The 22,041-nt window shown below is 40.4% G+C and overlaps 1 protein-coding gene across 1 annotated transcript; it reads left to right on the top strand.

Moving 5' to 3' along the window:
- Window positions 1-21,418: 21,418 nt before the first annotated feature.
- On the top strand, window positions 21,419-21,820 carry LOC143592238 (secreted RxLR effector protein 161-like). Its single transcript, XM_077072197.1, has one exon. It carries the CDS (start codon window positions 21,419-21,421, stop codon window positions 21,818-21,820), a length of 402 nt encoding a protein of 133 aa, XP_076928312.1.
- Window positions 21,821-22,041: the final 221 nt, after the last annotated feature.

Here is a 22,041-nt window from a genome sequence, read left to right as displayed (position 1 = left end):
GAATAGCTGTTGTCCAAATAATATGCTAGGCTAATCTTGTCGGTTCTACCTAGGAATGATGATAATTGTTAGTGTTTGATGAGTTTTATGGATTGTTTGATTAATAGACCTTAATTGTTATTGTAATGTTTAATTTAGACATGAAATAGGTTGTGTTTAAGGGCCGGAAATTTTGGTAATTCATTGCATAAACTCCTTGCATTGGTTGATTAGTTTTGTATTGATTGATCGGTGCTTGTTTGATTCTAGACTTTGTGTTTAGGGTTTTTTTGCGGTAGGAACAACCGTAGGGTTTTGTTGCATGAATTTGAGGTTAAAGTACAGAGGTTAAACACCTTCTTAGAGACCGAGAGGTGATAAGAAGTTAGGGTTGTCTCATTGCCTTTGCATGCTAGAATAAGAGTTGCGCGAGAGCGAGTTCGTTTCTTGTCAGGTATAGGTGTTTTGAGCGACTAGTTGATCTAATTTGGTTTAAGTTAAACTGTTGCTCTATCCTTGGTTGTGTAGTATTCATTATCATTAGGGTCGAGTGTTGGTGAGATCAAGAGGTGAGTCAGCGTTAGAACACGTTAACAATTGTTTCCCGGTTTGGTCGTTTTAGCCGATTAAGAGGAGTTAGGGTTTATTGAGTGAGACCGAGAGGTGATCCAGTGAGCCTGAGCGATCCTTATTCGTGTCATCTTTAGGGACCGGTGTCTAGATATCATTCAATCCATTAGCTTGTTAGGCCTACACTTTGATTCAAACCTAGGTAGACTTTTTTCTCCATCCGAAGTCAACACAGTTAGTTTGTCGTTAAGTTTTCTATTTTTGGTAACTTTTGTCAGTCAGTCTAGTTAGTCCAGTTAAGTAATTAAAAATCAAAAATCAATTAAATATTATTCTTAGGTAGGTCTTGTTTAGGGTTAGTGATCTTTAGCGTCCTTACGTATCCACGTGTTCGATACTCGGACTTCCTAGGTCTATACTACTTGCGACCGGTACACTTGCCGGTTGTGTGTGGTTTAGGATTTTCGTTTTATATTTAACGCTTAGTTGTGAGGGTCATTGTTATAGGGTTATCTGACGCACATCATGTTTTTGGCGCCGTTGCCGGGGACACGGTTTTAGGCGTTTTGAGAGCGACTCGAGTTAGGACTTATCTTGTGTGCTACTTATAATTATTTTTGTTTTGTTTTACTTATTTGTTAGAATAGTTTAGCTAATTTTATTTATACCCGATTCGGACCCTCCATCTTGATCACCACCATCAATTAAAGCCCACCACCATCACTACCAATCAAAACCCCTTTTTTCCCAAACTTCTCCAACCGACTGATGGAATAAGTCAAGTGCATGCATGCACGTGGTCATTTGAAGTTTGTTTTATTTTTGAATTGTTCACCGGTTCTTTAGGAGTCACCGGTTCTTTTGGTTATTTCCTGTTTTCTAGACTAGTTTGTTTATTTCCGTTATTTACTTATCTATTTAAGTGGTTTGTTTATTTCAATGAAGTTATTAGTTTGCTTTGACATCGATACCTGTGTTCACTTTAACATTTGCTATCAGAGCAAAAACAACGATCAAAGAGAGAAAGAGAGTAGCAATCATGAGCGTTGAAAAATTGAAGGTTCCGGTTTTTGATGGGCACTACGATCATTCAAGAGAGATGATGGAGAATTTGTTACGAGCAACACAGTTTTGGAATCTGGTTGATCCAGGCATCATCGAGCCAACCATGGGTGTAGCCCAAAGTGAAGCACAGAAGAAAACCCTGGCTGATATACGCGCAAAGGACCTATACGTGAAGCATTACCTATATCAAGCAATTGACAGAGTGATGTTCAAGCAGATTTTGGACCGGCGAACATCCAAATCGATTTGGGACGCCATGAAACAGAAGTATGAAGGGAATGCTCGTGTCCAAAGGTCCATGCTTCAGAAGCTCCGTCGAGACTTCGAGATACTGGAGATGAAGGCCACCGAGTCGATAACAGAATATTTTGGGAGAGTCTTGACAGTTGCCAATCAGATGAGAAGCAACGGAGAGACCATGACTGATCAGAAAATCGCCAAGAAAATTCTGAGAACCGTTACCAAAAAGTACATGTTTGTAGTGGTGTCCATTGAAGAATCCAAAGACATAGAGACAATGACGGTAGATGAGCTCCAAAGCTCGCTCCTTGTGCATGAACAAAAGTTCAGAAAACCAGAAAAGGAAGAGGAACAAGTTTTCAAGATGGAACAAGATGACAATTCAGGCATAAGGGGTCGTGGAAGGGGACGTGGTAGTCCTCGTGGTAGGGGACGGGGATGTGGAAGACTGTCTATGAATCGAGAAACTGTGGAATGCTATAGATGTCACCAGCTTGGACATTTCTCATATGAATGTCCAAATGTCAAAGAAGCAAACTTTACCGGTTTTTATGAAGAAGAAGAAATAATGTTGATGGCACATGTGGATCCACTCGACATCAAGAATGATGAAGAGCAACAACCTGGTGAAAAGGTTAGTGTATTCATGCCACAAACTGGGAATGAAAGTAGAAATTGTTTGTGGTTTTTGGACTCAGGTTGTTCAAACCACATGTGTGGGGATAAAGAGAAATTTGTTAATTTAGATGAAAGTTTCTCTAACTCGTTTAAGCTAGGTAATAATACCCGAATGAAAGTAGGTGGAAAAGGACAAACTAAGTTGTTCTTTTATGGGGTCCCTTATGTTATTAGTGATGTGTATTATGTACCCAAGCTTAAGAATAACCTAATTAGCATAGGTCAACTTCAAGAGAGGGGCCTAGTCTTTGCCATAAAAAATGGAGTGTAAGACACTGAATCCCGGGAATCCTACAGTTGGTATTCATCCAAAATACTTACAAAAATACTTAAACTTAAAAACAGTTCATTCCATTAAAACAACCAATTCAGAGTATAATTCAGCGGAAAACCATAATTAATAAAATAAGTTCCCAAAACCCAGGAATTATGCCCAAAACCAATTTAAATGTATTTGATAAAACTTTAAAAAGAATCTTCAATATTTAAAACTTCCGTCTACGTATGCCCTTCACCGTCCAAGTAGCTTCGTGCACGTCCAAGCGGTAATGCATCCTCCTCCTAACCTGAAACTCACACTAACATGCACATAAAGTTAGCTTGAGCTGAGTGAGTTCAAGTTTTAATAAATAACATCAATAATAATAATCATAATAGTCATTCCAAGAGTTTTAAAATAAACGGGATATAATAGTTAGGCCATCATCATCAATAAATAATCATTCTTTTATATATATACATATATATGTAAAAAACTTTATAATTACATCCCTATATATATATATCATCCAAGTAATAACATCAGGGTCGAGCACACGTACAACCCAAACACGTAACATCTCATCCAACGTATGCAAACACAAAGTAGGCATACGTAAACATCCTTAGTTGATAACGACTAATAAACATCGCCAATTATTGGCCATACAATAATACATACAAACATACCATAACATCATCACAAGGCCTACCCTATACAAGTAAGCCTATACAAAATAGTTTAAATAGTTCATCAAGCAAAATCGCTTAAGTGTGCATGCTAGCCCAAAAACTTAAAAAGAGTAAAAAGGGGCATTATGAACTCACCTGACCCAAGGCACGAGTTCGCCACGAGCTAGAGAACCCCTAAGTATCCCCACAACTCAAACACCTGTCGGTTTACACACAATCATTACTAATGTCATCGAAATAACTCGTTTATCCTACGAGATGTTCTAACGTGGTTCGAGTTGCCTAAAGTCTCGACCTCATCAAACTCAATCATAACAGCCCCCCTAGGGCCTTAAATTCACCAACACGACCCGTAGATACTCCCGGGGATAAAGAATTTCCAAATTGCCCCCGAAAGCACTAGGTGACACTAGCACGTGCGTTTAAGAGTTGTTTAGGGGATTAACATTCAACTCAGCCCCGTGTGGACCCAATATGATAAATTCAAAGCCATTAAGTCCACACGACGCTACACGAGTCAAATGGGTCGGTAAATCGCAAGTACAACGCACCAACTATTCAATAAACGCAAATGCGCGTTGTACCGACCCATTTGAGTAACCGACAACCAATTCAGCCCCATAAATTATAAAAGTGATTTTTCAACAGCCCGTACATCAAGCCGAGTTCACCCGAGCTGAATTGGTCATTAATCACTTCAACCCTCGCGTTAAACGCAACAATCTACAATTCTAGTCAACCGAACACTAGCATTCAAACTACAACTAGTTGACCAATCAAACGAACCCCAATGAACATGATTTTAAAGTATGTTATACTAGACATACCTAGGAATGTTTTGGTGCAAAAACCTCAATCAAAACAGTCCCGGAAAGGTTAGAATTGACACCACCCGGTAAGCCTACAACACGCAATTTAACGATCAATACGCGTGATATAATGATCAATTAAGGTGTAAAAGACTTTGGGAAACATAGAACTAACCTTCAATTGAAGTTTTAGACCTTAACTTGGCTGTAAAAGAAGAAAATCGCAGGTGTGGGGGCTGGGGAGGCTGCAGATCGGACAAGAGAGGTGAGGGGGGGGGGGGGTTTAGGGTTTTATGATTTGTGTTATTATATAAAATATTTCATCCAAGCCCCTCCAAATTGAATAATAAGGCAACTTGGAAGAAAAGTTAAACGATTTAACGTACCGGGATGACGAGAAGGTTTCCGAGAAATGTCGGTTAAATCTTGAGAATTATACATACTCTACAAGCTTTAAATCTTTGAGCCGAAAATTAACGGGTGTTACAAGTCCACCCCCTTACCATGGGATTCGTCACCGAATCCCGATGCGACAGGAACAACTGTGGATAGAGTTTCTTCATCTCATCTTCGGACTCCCAAATAGCCTCGGAACCCCTACGGTGCCTCCATTGCACCTTCACCTGCCTAACCACTTTATTCCTCAAACGCCTTTCCTGACGGTCAAGAATAGCAATAGGTTCTTCAACGTATTTCAGTTTACTATCAAGCTCAATATCATCAAGAGGCACATGGGCCTCCTCATCTGCTAAACATTTCCTCAAATGGGACACGTGGAAAGTAGGATGAATCCCTGCGAGCTCATCGGGCAATTCCAGCCTATACGCAACTTCACCAACACGGGACAATATACAGAACGTACCAATGAACCTCGGATTAAGCGTCCCCCTCCTACGAAAACGAATAATACCCTTCCAAGGAGAAACTTTCAACATAACCCGATCCCCAGCCTCAAAGACAATAGGTCTTCGCCATTTATTAGCGTAGGACTTTTGACGATCCGAGCGGCCTTCATATAAGCCTTAATCTTATCGCGCTTCTCAGTCGTAGCCTCAACTACCTCCAAACTACCGAACTGTTTTTGACCAATGGAGCCCCAACAGACTGGAGTCCTACACCACCTACCATACAACATCTCAAACGGTGGCATCCCAATCGTGGCGTAGTAACTGTTATTATAAGAGAACTCGACAAACGGTAAGTGACGATCCCAACTACCCCCAAAATCGACAACACAAGCCCGCAACATATCCTCAAGAGTCTGAATGGTCCTCTCTGACTGACCATCCGTTTTCGGGTGATAAGCGGTACTGATGAGAAGTTTGGTACCCATCTCCTCATGAAACTTCTTCCAAAACCTGGAGGTAAAACGCGTATCCATATCCGAAACAATAGATACCAGCACCCTGTGCCTAGAAACGATGTCACGAATAAACACTTTGGCCAGCTGCTCAGAATTAAAAGTCTCTCGAATCGGCAAGAAATGAGCGCTCTTGGTCAGCCTATCAATGATTACCCAAATGGTGTCATAACTACTCCTTGGAGTACGAGGCAGTTTAGTCACAAAATCCATCGTAAGATGCTCCCACTTCCACTCAGATATTTCCAAGGGTTGAAGTTTCCTGAAAGGCTTTTGGTTCTCGGCCTTAACTTGCAGACACGTCAAACACTTACTCACATACTGGGCCACCTCATACTTCATCGCAGGCCACCAATAATTTTTCTTTAGGTCCTGGTGCATCTTGGTGACGCCCGGATGAATGGAATAGCGTGACTTGTGTGCCTCATCCAATATTTTACCCCTGAATCCCCCATACCTGGGTACCCATAGACGCCCATCCTTATACTTCACCCCATCACCGATGTCTTTCAACAATTTTTCTTGACCCCAAATACGCTCTGACATAATCCATTCCACCTGTAAAGCTTCATTCTAAACGTTGGCTATCTGTTTCAAAATATCGGGTTTAAGAATAAGCTGATAAGATTTCACACAAATAGCTTTCGGTCTCTTCTTCCGGCTCAACGCGTCGGCTACCACATTAGCCTTACCGGGATGGTACATAATCTCCAGATCATAATCCTTAATCAATTCCAACCATCGACACTGCCGCATATTTAGTTCCTTTTGTTCAAAGAAATACTTTAAGCTCTTATGATCGGTATAGATAACGCAAGGAACACCGTACAAATAATGCCTCCACAACTTAAGCGCGAACACAACCGCCTCCAGTTCCAAATCATGAGTAGGATAATTCGCTTCATGAGGCTTTAACTGCCGTGAGGCATAAGCGATGACTCGGCCTCGCTGCATCAGAACACACCCAAGCCCCTGGTAAGAGGCATCAGAATAAACAACCAGATCGTCAGTGCCATCGGGTAGAGCTAAGATCGGGGCATGCATCAACCTGTTCTTCAACTCAAGAAAAGCCTCCTCCTGCTCAGTACCCCAAACAAACCTAACGCTATTCTTAGTCAACGTGGTCAACGACGAAGCGATTTTCGAAAAGTCAGGAATAAAGTGGCAGTAATACCCCGCCAAGCCCAGAAAACTACGAATTTCGGACGGAGACTTAGGAGATTTCCCTTCATTTACGGCTTCCGCCTTTGCAGGGTCAGCCAAAATACCACTCGGGTTAATAACATGACCCATGAACTGAACCTCGCGTAACCAAAAAGAACACTTAGAAAATTTCGCGTACAGCTTGTTCTTTCGCAGAGCTTCCAAAACTTCCGTGAGATAACCGGCGTGATCGGATTCACTTTTGGAATCCACAAGAATGTAGTCGATGAACAGAATAACCAAACGATCGAGCATCGGCCTACATACCCGGTTTATAAGATCCGTGAACGCAGCCGGTGCGTTGGTCAAACCAAAGGACATCACGAGGAATTCATAATGTCCATAACGAGTGTGGAAGGCAGTCTTAGGGATATCTTCCTCACGAATTTTCAACTGATGATACCCGGACCTAAGGTCGATCTTTGAGAACCAACTACCTCCTTGGAGCTGATCAAATAAGTCGTCGATCCTTGGTAGAGGGTACCGATTCTTTACAGTGAGTTTATTCAATTCACGGTAGTCGATGCACATCCGCATGCTACCGTCCTTTTTCTTAACAAACAAGACCGGGACACCCCAAGGTGAGATGCTCGGTCGAATGAAGCCCTTGTCGAGCAAGTTTTCCAACTGAGCTATAAGTTCTTTCATTTCATTCGGCGCTAGACGGTAAGGGGCTCGAGCAACGGGTTTCGCACCCGGTACAAGGTCTATCTTGAATTCGACCTCGCGATCCGGTGGTACATCTGACAAATCATCTGGAAATACATCTAGGATATCCTGAACAATAGGAACATCACCGACAGTAGCCACCTCGGTTTTCACGTTTATAGCATACACCAGATACGCCCCGCACCCCCGCTGCATCAGTTTTCCTGCCTTAAGCATAGATATGATATGTGGCGTCGCACCATTTCGATCACTGATGACCGTAATTTGGGTCCCATCCGGGGCCCTTAGACGTACAAGTTTTTTTTTACCATAAATGATCTGAGCATCAACACTTGCAAGCCAATCTGTCCCAAGCACCACATCGAAACAGCCAAGTGGCATCAAGTACAACCGCATCAGAAATTTATACCCAAACAACTCGATGGAAGAACCCTGAATAGCCCTAGACACGGAAATGGACTTTCCTACGGCGACCTTAACCTTAAACATATCGACTACGCGCTCGGGTGATTTATTCAACGTGGAACAGAAAGCGGTATACACAAAACTTCTACTGGCACCCGAATTAAATAAGACCGATGCCTGTAATTCATCAAGTAAAAAGGTACTTGGGATAATATTATACTACTGCTTAGCTACATGATCATCACATACGATTCCAAAGGAATGAGAAAGTATAACGGTGGAATAAAAGATGAATAAGGAAAAAGTACATGAAACAACGTCCACATCATCCTTCGCCTCTCTCTTGGAGATGTTGAAGGCCCTCGCCCTAGCCTTCGGCTTCTCTTCCACTTTCCCCCTCGAGGCAGTCCCCTGACCAGACCCCCCCGCCTTGCTGGTAGGACATTTTAATGCCAAGTGGCCGGCACCCTTACAACGAAAACAAGTCAACGTCGGACACTTGAAATGGGGGTGTCCAACCTTATCACAATGAAAACAGGAACCCGACCCAATCTTACATTCCCCTTCGTGCGGTTTCCCGCACTTCTTACAATTGCCAAACGCCGCATCCCTTTTAAATTCAGAAGTTTCAGTTTTTACCCTCTTCTCAGACGAATTAAAATTGTTTCCCCTGGCTGTTTACCGTGCGAACTTGAGCTCCATGTCTTCCTAGCCTCAGTCGGCAGTAACTTCTCCCTCTGATCATACAATGTACCTACTAGGGTAACCACCGAGTGAAACGAGTTCATGTCAGTGGTCACCACACCCCTACGAATATCTGCCGGAAGCCCCTTCACATACTTTTTAATCCTCTTGGCTTCGGGAGTAACCAAATCGGGACATAAACGAGCCATCTTGTTAAACTTTGTGGTATACTCCCGATGCGTCATACTGCCCGCCTCCAAGGTCAAGAAATCATGTTTAATCCTATCCAATTCTTGTGGAGGACAAAACTGATCCAGAACCACTTTCTTCAACTCATCCCACGTCATCCTCCTAATCGAACGATCACCCATAGCCTGCGCCAAGTTATCCCACCAACACAATGCCTCAGAACGAAAAGAGGCAGTAGCATAAGTCACCATATCATCCCCCTTACATTTACTAACTCTCAGAACGGCCTCCATCTCCCTCACCCACCGATGTGCGGCCAACGCATCTTTAGTACCATCAAAAGAAGGGGTGTCACACTTCTTAAAGTCACCATACGAACAACCCCTGGTAGATACACTAATAGTCCGCACATCGTTTTCATCCCCACTCGGCATATACACCTCCTCCTCCTCATCGACCTGTGTCTCCTTACCCTTCCTTTCCTTACCCGAACTCTTACCAACCAAGGACTCCTCCATGGACCTAACGGCCTCAGCAATGATCTTGGGAATAGTGCTATGGAGCACCTGGTAAACCTCATCCGTGATAGCCGCGCGCATAGCAGGATCTAAGGGTTATCCCCCTCCTCATAATTCAGGGTTTCCTCCTGCTGGGGAGTAGGAACTTCACTCTCAACTTCGGCACGTGGCTTACGACCACGGCCACGAACATTCAGACGGCCTCTCTTAGCTGCACAAGTATTAACCAGGACTTATCCTTACAAAGAAAGAATTTTAACATGGTCAAGTACAAGTGGCATTTAGAACATGTAAGGTAAGGTAAACTGCTAATGATGTTGATCAAGTGTAATTAGTCGTTTACTTTACCCGCCCATCCTAATCACTCCCTGCCCCTGACCACATTAGCCTTCTATCTAACACTTAAATAATTAATCACATACTGGGAACTTTAAAATTCAAAGGAATGACTAACAATTAAAGTTACCTCTTGGCGTACAGCTACTTGCAGTGGGCATACTAGTCTCTTCCCTAACAGTTCGAGTCCTAGCATTCGGGGATGCTCGGATCCCTCGAACTGTGGCTCTGATACCAACTTGTAAGACCCCGAATCCCGGGAATCCTACAGTTGGTATTCATCCAAAATACTTACAAAGATACTTAAACATAAAAACAGTTCATTCCATTAAAACAACCAATTCAGAGTATAATTCAGCGGAAAACCATAATTAATAAAATAAGTTCCCAAAACCCGGGAATTATGCCCAAAACCAATTTAAATGTATTTGATAAAACTTTTAAAAGAATGTTCAATATTTAAAACTTCCGTCTACGTATGCCCTTCACCGTGCAAGTAGCTTCGTGCACGTCTAAGCGGTAATGCATCCTCCTCTTAACCTGAAACTCACACTAACATGCACACAAAGTCAACTTGAGCTGAGTAAGTTCAAGTTTTAATAAATAACATCAATAATAATAATCATAATAGACATCCAAGAGTTTTAAAATAAATGGGATATAACAGTTAGGCCATCATAAACAATAAATAATCATTCTTATATATATACATATATATGTAAAAATATTTATAATTACATCCCTATATATATATATATATATATATCATCCAAGTAATAACATCAGGGTCGAGCACACGTACAACCCAAACACGTAACATCTCATCAAACGTATGCAAACACAAAGTAGGCATACGTAAACATCCTTAGTTGATAACGACTAATAAACATCGCCAATTATTGGCCATACAATAATACATACAAACATACCATAACATCATCACAAGGCCTACCCTATACAAGTAAGCCTATACAAAATAGTTTAAATAGTTCATCAAGCAAAATCGCTTAAGTGTGCATGCTAGCCCAAAAACTTAAAAAGAGTAAAAAGGGGCATTATGAACTCACCTGACCCAAGGCACGAGTTCGCAACGAGCTAGAGAACCCCTAAGTATCCCCACAACTCAAACACCTGTCGGTTTACACACAATCATTACTAATGTCATCGAAATAACTCGTTTATCCTACGAGATGTTCTAACATGGTTCGAGTTGCCTAAAGTCTCGACCTCATCAAACTCAATCATAACAGCCCCCCTAGGGCCTTAAATTCACCAACACGACCCGTAGATACTCCCGGGGATAAAGAATTTCCAAATTGCCCCCGAAAGCACTAGGTGACACTAGCACGCGCGTTTAAGAGTTGTTTAGGGGATTAACATTCAACTCGGCCCCGTGTGGACCCAATATGATAAATTCAAAGCCATTAAGTCCACACGACGCTACACGAGTCAAATGGGTCGGTAAATCGCAAGTACAACGCACCAACTGTTCAATAAACGCAAATGCGCGTTGTACCGACCCATTTGAGTAACCGACAACCAATTCAGCCCCATAAATTATAAAAATGATTTTTCAACAGCCCGTACATCAAGCCGAGTTCACCCGAGCTGAATTGGTCGTTAATCACTTCAACCCTCGCGTTAAACGCAACAATCTACAATTCTAGTCAACCGAACACTAGCATTCAAACTACAACTAGTTGACCAATCAAACGACCCCCAATGAACATGATTTTAAAGTATGTTATACTAGACATACCTAGGAAGATTTTGGTGCAAAAACCTCGATCAAAACAGTCCCGGAAAGGTTAGAAATGACACCACCTGGTAAGCCTAGAACACGCAATTTAACGATCAATAAGCGTGATATAATGATCAATTAAGGTGTAAAAGACTTTGGGAAACTTTAAACTAACCTTCAATTGAAGTTTTATACCTTAACTAGGCTGCAAAAGAAGAAAATCGCAGGTGTGGGGGCTGGGGAGGCTGCCGATCGGACAAGAGAGGTGAGGGGGGGGGGGTTTAGGGTTTTATGATTTGTGTTATAATATAAAATATTTCATCCTAGCCCCTCCAAATTGAATAATAAGGCCACTTGGAAGAAAAGTTAAACGATTTAACGTACCGGGATGACGAGAAGGTTTCCGAGAAATATAGGTTAAATCCCGAGAATTATACATACTTTACAAGCTTTAAATCTTTGAGCCAAAAATTAACGGGTGTTACATGGAGTGTGTAGAATATATCATGATGAAAGAGGTCTATTGTTTGAAAGTGTTATGACAAACAATAGGATGTTTCCTCTAGTTGAGCAAGTTAGTGGGAAAAGTACAAATAGTACATCTGCATGTGACAAAAATAAAGAAAAGGGTATGGAGAAAAGTTTGTATCTTAGTGATGTTGACATTTCAAAATTGAGGCATGAGAGATAAGGACATCTCAGTGCTACAAGTAAGGGCTTACTACAACAAAAGGCTATGGTCAAAGGCATTCCTTAATTTACTATTAATGATGACTTGTGTGGTGATTGTTGTGCAGGAAAACAAAGTAGAGAGGCAATTCCAAAGTCCAGTACATGGGGAGCTAAAGTTATTCTATAGCTTGTGCATTCAGATATATGTGGCCAGTTAAGCCCGCATCCTAGAGTGGCAAGAGGTACATTCTCAGCTTTATAGATAACTATAGTAGAAAGGCTTGGGTGTATTTACTAAAAGAAAATTCAGAAGCCTTTGAGAAATTCAAGATTGTTAAAAGTAAAGTGGAAAATGAAACAAAAAAAAAAAAAATAAAAGGGCTCAGAACAGATAGAGGGGGAGAGTACTTTTCTGAAGAGTTTAAGAAGTTTTGCTTAGATCATGGCATCAAACGGCAGTTAACTACAAGACTCACACCACAGCAAAACGGTGTGGCGGAAAGGAAAAACGCACGGTTATAAACATGGTAGTTACTCTTCTAGTAGCTAAAAACATGCTAAAATATTTTTGGGCTGTTCGGAGTTACTATCTGCTCAACCGTTGTCCAACTAAGGCTCTCAAAGATATGACTCCACAGGAGGCTTGGAGTGGAGAAAAACCGAATGTCGAAAATTTGAGGGTTTGGGGATGTCTTGCTCACTCACATATTCCAAAGGAAAGACGGACCAAACTCGATAGCAAAAGTCAGTTGTGTATCTTGGTTGGGAGAAGTGAAGAATCTAAAGCTTATAGACTAATCAATCCACAAACCATGAAGGTAATAATAAGTAGAGATGTATTGTTTGAGGAAGACAAAAGTTGGGATTGGGAAGTGAACAAGAGGGAAGATGAAGCAGACACTTTAATATGTGGAGACAATGAAGATGTCCAAGTGGGTTCTGATGTCCCATGTGAAGAAACCAGTTATCGACATAATGAAGTTGCGCCTAATGTTGTAACTGAGGAAGCCGAATCAAGTGATGCAAGAGCAAGGGAGGGTAGACAACGCAGTCCCCCGTCTTACTTGCAAGATTATTACACAAAGGAAGATAAGTTGAATGCAATGGAGGTAATTCATCATGAACCAACAACTTATGAAGAAGCAAGTCAAGAAACTAAGTGGAAAAAGGCCATGGATGTTGAAATACAAGCTATTGAAAGAAATGGTACATGGGATCTTGTTGATCTACCTAAAGAAGCAAAGTGTATAAGGGTGAAGTGGGTCTTAAAAGGAAGGTGAATGAGCGAGGAGAAGTTGAGAAACACAAGGCTCGCTTGGTGGCTAAGGGTTATGGTCAAGAACATGGTATTGATTACATGGATGTATACGCACCGGTGGCAAGAATGGATACGATTCGTCTTATGATAGCAGTGGCTGCACAGCGGGGTTGGGACATCTTTCAAATGGATGTTAAGTCCGCTTTCTTGCATGGAAGTTTGGATGAAGACGTGTATGTACAGCAACCGCAAGGCTATGTAGTAAAGAATAAAGAGCACAAAGTTTACAAGCTCCGCAAGGCACTATATGGACTAAAGTAAGCTCCTTGTGCTTGGTTTAGTCGAATTGAAAGTTACTTTGTCAAGGAGGGTTTTGAAAGGAGTAATGCAGAGCATACACTTTTTATTAAGAAGAATTTGAAAGGGAATACCTTATTTGTTAATGTATATGTGGATGACTTGATTAATACAGGTGATGATTTAATTATGTTGGAAGAATTCAAGTGTTCTATGAAAAGGGAGTTTGAAATGACAGATCATGGAAAAATGAGGTTTTTTTTGGGAATTGAGGTACTGCAAGCAGCAAATGGTATACATATTTCCCAAAATAAATATGATGGTGAAATATGAAAAAGGTTCAAGATGGAAGAATGTAACTCGGTGTTGTGTCCAATAGTTCCGGGTTGCATGCTAAGGTCCGATGAAGGAGAGAGAATGGATGAGACTCTTTAAGAAAATAATTGGTAGTCTTATGTATATCACAACAACGCGTCTCGATATTCAGTTTGTTGTTAGCTTGATCAGTAGGTATATGTCTAGCCCTACCAGTGTTCATTTTGAAGCAGCAAAGAAAGTTTTGAGGTACTTACAGGGAACTCTAGACTATGGAATATGGTATAAACATGGGGGAGAAGGGTTATTGGAAGTCTACATGGATAATGACTTTGGTGGTGACATTGAAGATAGAAAGAGCACATCCGGTTATGTTGTGATGTTGGATGGAGGTGCGATTGCATGGTCGTCGTAAAACAGAAGATTGTGACACTATCTTCGACCAAGGCTGAATACGTGGCGGCTACGAGATCCTATCCCTATCTTCAGAGTCAACGGATGAAGAAGTGGACGAGGGTGAAACGGGACGATGTCTCTCACGAAACTCTCTCTTGCTCGGGAAATGCTTCAATGTCGGGTGGTCCACGAGATCGAGTCTGTCGCATAAAAACTATAATTAGAAATAAGATTATCTAAACTATTCTAACAAATAAGTAAAATAAACAAAAATAATTACAAGTAGCACAAAAGGTAAGTCCTAACTCGGATTGCTCTCAAAACGCCTAAAGCCGTGTCCCCGGCAATGGCGCCAAAAACTTGATGTGTGTCTAATAACTCTATAATAATGACCCTCACAACTAAGCTTTAATATTAAAATGAAAATCCTACAATCACACACAACCGGCAAGTGTACCGATCGCAAGTAGTATAGACCTAGGAAGTCCGAGTATCGAACACGTGGACACGTAAGATGCTAACGATTACTAACCCTAGACAAGACCTACCTTAGAATAATATTATATTGATTTTTGAATTCTTTTAACTTAACTGAACTAACTAGACTGACTGACAAAACTTACCAAAAATAGAAAACTTAACGGGAAACTAACTGTGCTAACTTAGGATGGAGAAAAACGTCTACCTAGGTCTGAATCAAATTGAAGGCCTAACAAGCTAATAATAATCCTCATTCCTAGGTAGAACTAACAAGATTAACCTATGATCATATTTGGACAACAGCATATACTCAATAAAAACACCATAAAACTCATACCAATCATCTTAACAATCGTCTAACAATCAATTCTAATCATAAACAATTCAATCTCTCAAGTAATTGCAAAACAATTCAACAATTAAGCAAGAAACTAACAGTGTATGAACAATGAAAAAGATGTAAGGATATGAGATGTTCCGGGGCTGCTCTCGGCTGTAAAAAACATTGGTGAATGATCTCGAGGCTTGGTTCTTATGTCTTCTTCCTTCCATAGCCGCCACAACCTTCAAACCCTAGCCGAAAAAAGATTTCTCCTTTGCTTCCTTCCCTGCTGTTCTGCGATCGGCAGGTCCCCCCTTGGCTGCTAGGTTTTTTAATTTTTTTTTATATTATATTATGATATAAGGTTTGGCTCTCCATGATGCATACGGGTCGGGCCTTGAGCTTTGTCTTGAACTTGTATGCGTAAAAGGCTCGTAAAATGCTCGAAAAGTCACGGTTTCTTCCTTTCTTTTACCCAAAACCTACAAGATTAATAAATGTATGTAAAACCTATCTAAAACGAGTTAAAATATATAATATATAATATAATACGTTGATAAAACGTGCAGAAAATACCAGTTTTTTACAACACATCAATTTCATGTTGGAGGGTAGTACAGTCATCAAGTGTGACAATACGTCTACAATCAAACTATCTACGAACACGGTTTTCCGTGGTAGATGCAAGCATATAGGTGTGCGGTTTCATTTCCTACGAGATTTAGTTAAGGAGGGAACAATAGTCTTGGAGCATTGTAGAACAAAAGACCAAGTTGCAGATGTGATGACAAAGCCTTTGAAGAGAGAATTGTCTGAAGTCATGAGAAAGAAGCTTGGAGTGTGTTCAGTGAAGCATGTTCAGTAAAGATCAAACTAGTTGGTAATGTCCATCTAGTTTGAGGGAGGGAATGATGGAATAAGTCAAGTGCATGCATTCACATGGACATTTGAAGTTTGTTTTGTTTTTGAATTGTTCACCGGTTCTTTAGGAGTCATCGGTTCTTTGGTTATTTCCTGTTTTCTAGACTAGTTTGTTTATTTCCGTTATGTACTTCTCTATTTAAGTGGTTTGTTTATTTCAATGAAGTTATCAGTTTGCTTTAACATCGATACCTGTGTTCAACACCAACAACAAATCATTAACCCATGGACACCCAGTAAACCCCTCAACCGGTCGTCTGTCATGCGACTTGGAATAATCCTTACTACATGTTTCCCAATTTCAATTCTGATAGTGTACGAGGTTGTCGGTGGAACTGAAGATGGTTGTCGACGATGAGTAGCAACCGTGGCAAAGTAATGATCGTGTGTGTTTGATGAAGAGTGGATTCATTGAGTGTATCTCTCGGTCGCATGATCAACAGAGCTTTGTGTTGTCAGCTCTGCGGTACAGGATTGCTGTTGTTGGTTGTAGAAGTCGCAGCCGCGGTGGTGAGTGGTTGCCGGAGGAGGTGAATTAGCCATCGGCTTGAAATTGGTGGAATTGAAGTGAAATTGGGTAGATTTGAGGAGTGGGTACGGATGAATTTGGGGTTAATGTGATGTTTTTTTATCAAATTGAAGTGAAATTGGGTGTGACTGAGTTTGGATGAATTTGGGTTTAATTTGATGTTTATGGATGAAATTGGTGAAATTGAGGAGTGTGTGTGGGTGCTTTAATTTGATGTTTGTCGACGAAATCGAAGTGGGTGGGGTTATGGTGATGATTTGATGATGAGTTGTTGGCAAAAGTGTTGATTTGATATGAGATTTTGAAAAATAAACAAGAGGTTAGAAAAATATTCAAGTTACATAGATATCCTAGTCCAGCATACGACGATGGTATAAAATGCCCCGTCATCGTCCCCGTCAGCTTGTATTCAACCGTTATGTTTTTTAGTGTATGTAATTAGCTATAGAAAGACGCATAGTTCGAAAAATAATTAACTAACTTTTTGACTTGAGGAATGTTTTTATACAGATAATACTATTATTAGATTAACTACATGTAATAACATTACATAGGTGAATTTACTTGTTTTTAATATAACTAGGATTTAGGACTCACACTTTGCGACGGGACCGTTAAATCGAACAAAAACACATAAGTAAAAAAGTTAAACTATAAAGTTGTTGCAAGTCGACGTGAAATCAGTCTGTATCAAGATACGATATCAAAACAAAATAAAAGAAACAAACCCGTCAATACCAAATTGAAAGGCCCCGAACCCCGGGAACCCTACAGTTGGTAATCATACAAAACACTTGTAAAAATATTTATACTTAAAAATGATTAATTTCATTAAAATAAGCAATTTAGAGTATAATTCAGCAAAAAACATAAATAATAAAATAAGTTCCCAAAACCCGGGAATTTTGCCAAAAATCAACATAGTTATCTTTAAATAAGAACTTGTAAAAATAAATGTTTAATAGTAAAACTTCAATTCCCGTATGCCCTTCACCGTCCAAGTAGCTTCGTGCACATCCAAGCGATAAGGCATCCTCTTCCTAACCTGAAACTCACACTAACATGCACACAAAGTCAGCTTGAGCTGAGTGAGTTCAAGTTTTAAGTAAATAATATAAGTAGTAATAGTTATGATAGTCATACCAAAAGTTTTAAAAAGTAAAAGGGTGCATCCATCAAATCTTCATTACCGAAAAACTAAACATCCTCATACATACATATACAAAATGTATATGTAAACATCCTTTCAATTACACCTCTATATATATAACAGTATATATATATAACCTCCACGTATAACATCAGGGTCGAGCAAACGTACAACCCAAACACGTAACATCAGTGCATGCAAACACAAAGTAGGCATACACAACATCAGTAGTCGAAACGACTACAACATCGCCAAATATAGACCAAGCAATAATGTATATACATATATATATATTTAACATCCCAAGGCCTACCATATGCTAGCAAGCCTATATAAATTTGTTTAAAAACGTTTCATCATGTAAGAAAACACTTAGGTGTGCATGCTAGCCCAAAAGTAAAAAGAGTAAAAAGGGCATCATGAACTCACCTGAAATCAATCGAACACCTGCAACGAGCTAGGAAATCCCTAAGTACACAATCACAAGCAAGGGCCTGTAAATTATACACAACACGTTACTAAACTAGACCGTAAGAACACTCTTGTCTAATGGGCCGTTCAAGACCAACACTTTGGCCCAAGGCCCACCAACTTGGCCCAAGGCCCAGCAACTTGACCCAAGGCCCAACACTTGGCCCAAGGCCCAACACTTGGCCCAAGGCCCAAGGGTAATCAAATCGGGTCGAATGCGCGTGTAATAAACCTTAAAACCATTTGTTAAATGAATCAGCCCCAAATGGACCAAATTCCATTTTAAATCTTTCCATTCATCAAGATTATGTCACCCGAGTTGATAGGGTTGATGGTTCCTTTTTACAACTCTTACTTTAACATTTAAACGAAAATTCGCGCACCCGCCGACTCGATTGACGAAGCACTAACCACAACAGCCCTGAGCATCAAAAAAATAATTTTTCCACAACCCTTAAACCCCCCTAGGGCTGTACAAACTGATTCAGTCGGTCACTCGATCAATTAACGCGTCAAACTCAACAATTAGCAAATCTACACCCGATAAACCTAGTTTTCGAACTAAAATCGATTGACTGACCTAAACACCTCCAATGACCACGAAATTTTAATATGATGTAAATGCCATACCTGGGGATCTTTCTACATCGGAAAATCTAATTTTTATCCATGGGAAGTGGGTCAATTACACCTTGGCCGAAAATCTATCAAACGAAAAGTTTCGGCAAAATGAGCATCAAAACGATTAGGGGTGAGTAAAAAGAGTGTTGGGGATTGTAGTACATACCTTGAACTACTTCTAGGAGCTTGGAATCGATCAAAAAGTCAAAGCAAGGAAGGGAGGGAGGGACTGCACCCAGCCGATCCCAACAGCAACAGCTAGGGTTTTTCTTTTTTTTTTGTTTATGATATATTACAAATATGTTTCATCCAAGTCCCTCGAATTTGCAAGATTTGGCGACTTGTAAGGAAGGTTAAGTGTTTTTAACGTAGCGGGGATGACGTAAAGGCTCCCGAGAAACGTCGGTTAAGTCCCGAGAGTTATACATACTCTACAAGCTTTAGTTCTTGAAACCGGAATTAACGGGCGTTACAAGTCCACCCCCCTTACAATGGAGTGTGCAGAATATATCATGATGAAAGAGGTCTATTGTTTGAAAGTGTTATGACAAACAATAGGATGTTTCCTCTAGTTGAGAAAGTTAGTGGGAAAAGTACAAATAGTACATCTGCATGTGACAAAAATAAAGAAAAGGGTATGGAGAAAAGTTTGTATCTTAGTGATGTTGACATTTCAAAATTGAGGCATGAGAGATATGGACATCTCAGTGCTATAAGTACAGGCTTACTACAACAAAAGGCTATGGTCAAAGGCATTCCTCGATTTACTATTAATGTTGACTTGTGTGGTGATTGTTGTGCTGGAAAACAAAGTAGATAGTCAATTCCAAAGTCCAGTACATGGGGAGCTAAAGTTATTCTATAGCTTGTGCATTCAGATATATGTGGCCAGTTAAGCCCGCATCCCAGAGTGGCAAGAGGTACATTCTCAGCTTTATAGATAACTATAGTAGAAAGGCTTGGGTGTATTTACTAAAAGAAAATTCAGAAGCCTTTGAGAAATTCAAGATTTTTAAAAGTAAAGTGGAAAATGAAACAGAAAAAAAAAAAATAAAAGGGCTCAGAACAGATAGAGGGGGATAGTACTTGTCTGAAGAGTTTAAGAAGTTTTGCTTAGATCATGGCATCAAACGGCAGTTAACTACAAGACTCACACCACAGCAAAACGTTGTGCGGAAAGGAAGAATCGCAAGGTTATAAACATGGTAGTTACTCTTCTAGTAGCTAAAAACATGCCTAAATATTTTTGGGCAGAAGCTGCTGTTCGGAGTTACTATCTGCTCAACCGTTTTCCAAATAAGGCTCTCAAAGATATGACTCCACAGGAGGCTTGGAGTGGAGAAAAAACCGAATGTTGAAAATTTGAGGGTTTGGGGATGTCTTGCTCACTCACATATTCCAAAGGAAAGACGAACCAAACTCGATAGCAAAAGTCAGTTGTGTATCTTGGTTGGGAGAAGTGAAGAATCTAAAGCTTATAGACTAATCGATCCACAAAAAATGAAGGTAATAATAAGTAGAGATGTATTGTTTGAGGAGGACAAAAGTTGGGATTGGGAAGTGAACAAGAAGGAAGATGAGGCAGACACTTTAACATGGGGAGACAATGAAGATGTCCAAGTGGCATCTGATGTCCCATGTGAAGAAACCAGTTATCAACATAATGAAGTTGCGCCTAATGTTGCAACTGAGGAAGCCGAATCAAGTGATGCAAGAGCAAGGGAGGGTAGACAACGCAGTCCCCCGTCTTACTTGCAAGATTATTACACAAAGGAAGATGAGTTGAATGCAATGGAGGTAATTCATCATGAACCAACAACTTATGAAGAAGCAAGTCAAGAAACTAAGTGGAAAAAGGCCATGGATGTTGAAATACAAGCTATTGAAAGAAATGGTACATGGGATCTTGTTGATCTACCTAAAGAAGCAAAGTGTATAGGGGTGAAGTGGGTCTTTAAAACGAAGGTGAATGAGCGAGGAGAAGTTGAGAAACACAAGGCTCGCTTGGTGGCTAAGGGTTACGGTCAAGAACATGGTATTGATTACATGGATGTATACGCACTGGTGGAAAGAATGGATACGATTCGTCTTATGATAGCAGTGGCTGCACAGCGGGGTTGGGACATCTTTCAAATGGATGTTAAGTCCGCTTTCTTGCATGGAAGTTTGGATGAAGACGTGTATGTACAGCAACCGCCAGGCTATGTAGTAAAGAATAAAGAGCACAAAGTTTACAAGCTCCGCAAGGCACTATATGGACTAAAGTAAGCTCCTTGTGCTTGGTTTAGTCGAATTGAAAGTTACTTTGTCAAGGAGGGTTTTGAAAGGAGTAATGCAGAGCATACACTTTTTATTAAGAAGAATTTGAAAGGGAATACCTTATTTGTTAATGTATATGTGGATGACTTGATTAATACTGGTGATGATTTAATTATGTTGGAAGAATTCAAGTGTTCTATGAAAAGGGAGTTTGAAATGACAGATCATGGAAAAATGAGGTTTTTTTTGGGAATTGAGGTACTGCAAGCAGCAAATGGTATACATATTTCCCAAAATAAATATGATGGTGAAATATGAAAAAGGTTCAAGATGGAAGATTGTAACTCGGTGTTGTGTCCAATAGTTCCGGGTTGCATGCTAAGGTCCGATGAAGGAGAGAGAATGGATGAGACTCTCTTTAAGCAAATAATTGGTAGTCTCATGTATATCACAACAATGCGTCCCGATATTCAGTTTGTTGTTAGCTTGATCAGTAGGTATATGTATAGCCTTACAAGTGTTCATTTTGAAGCAGCAAAGAAAGTTTTGAGGTACTTACAGGGAACTCTAGACTATGGAATATGGTATAAACATGGGGGAGAAGGGTTATTGGAAGTCTACATGGATAATGACTTTGGTGGTAACATTGAAGATAGAAAGAGCACATCCGGTTATGTTGTGATGTGGGATGGAGGTGCGATTGCATGGTCGTCGAAAAATAGAAGATTGTGACACTATCTTCGACCAAGGCTGAATACGTGGCGGCTACGGCCTGTGCTTGTCAAGTATTATGGATGAGAGGAGTTATTGAAGATTACTGATGTGTGTCTAATAACTCTATAATAATGACCCTCACAACTAAGCTTTAATATTAAAACGAAAATCCTAAAACCACACACAATCGGCAAGTGTACTGATCGCAAGTAGTATAGACCTAGGAAGTCTGAGTATCG

This window comes from Bidens hawaiensis, unplaced genomic scaffold, assembly GCF_021521415.1.
Source record: "Bidens hawaiensis isolate Kalapana, Puna unplaced genomic scaffold, B.hawaiensis_p1.1 tig00040627_1, whole genome shotgun sequence".
NCBI classification, from domain to species: Eukaryota; Viridiplantae; Streptophyta; class Magnoliopsida; order Asterales; family Asteraceae; genus Bidens; species Bidens hawaiensis.
The sequence above is the reverse complement of the archived record's forward strand: the minus strand, read 5'-3'. Positions and strand labels throughout refer to the sequence as shown.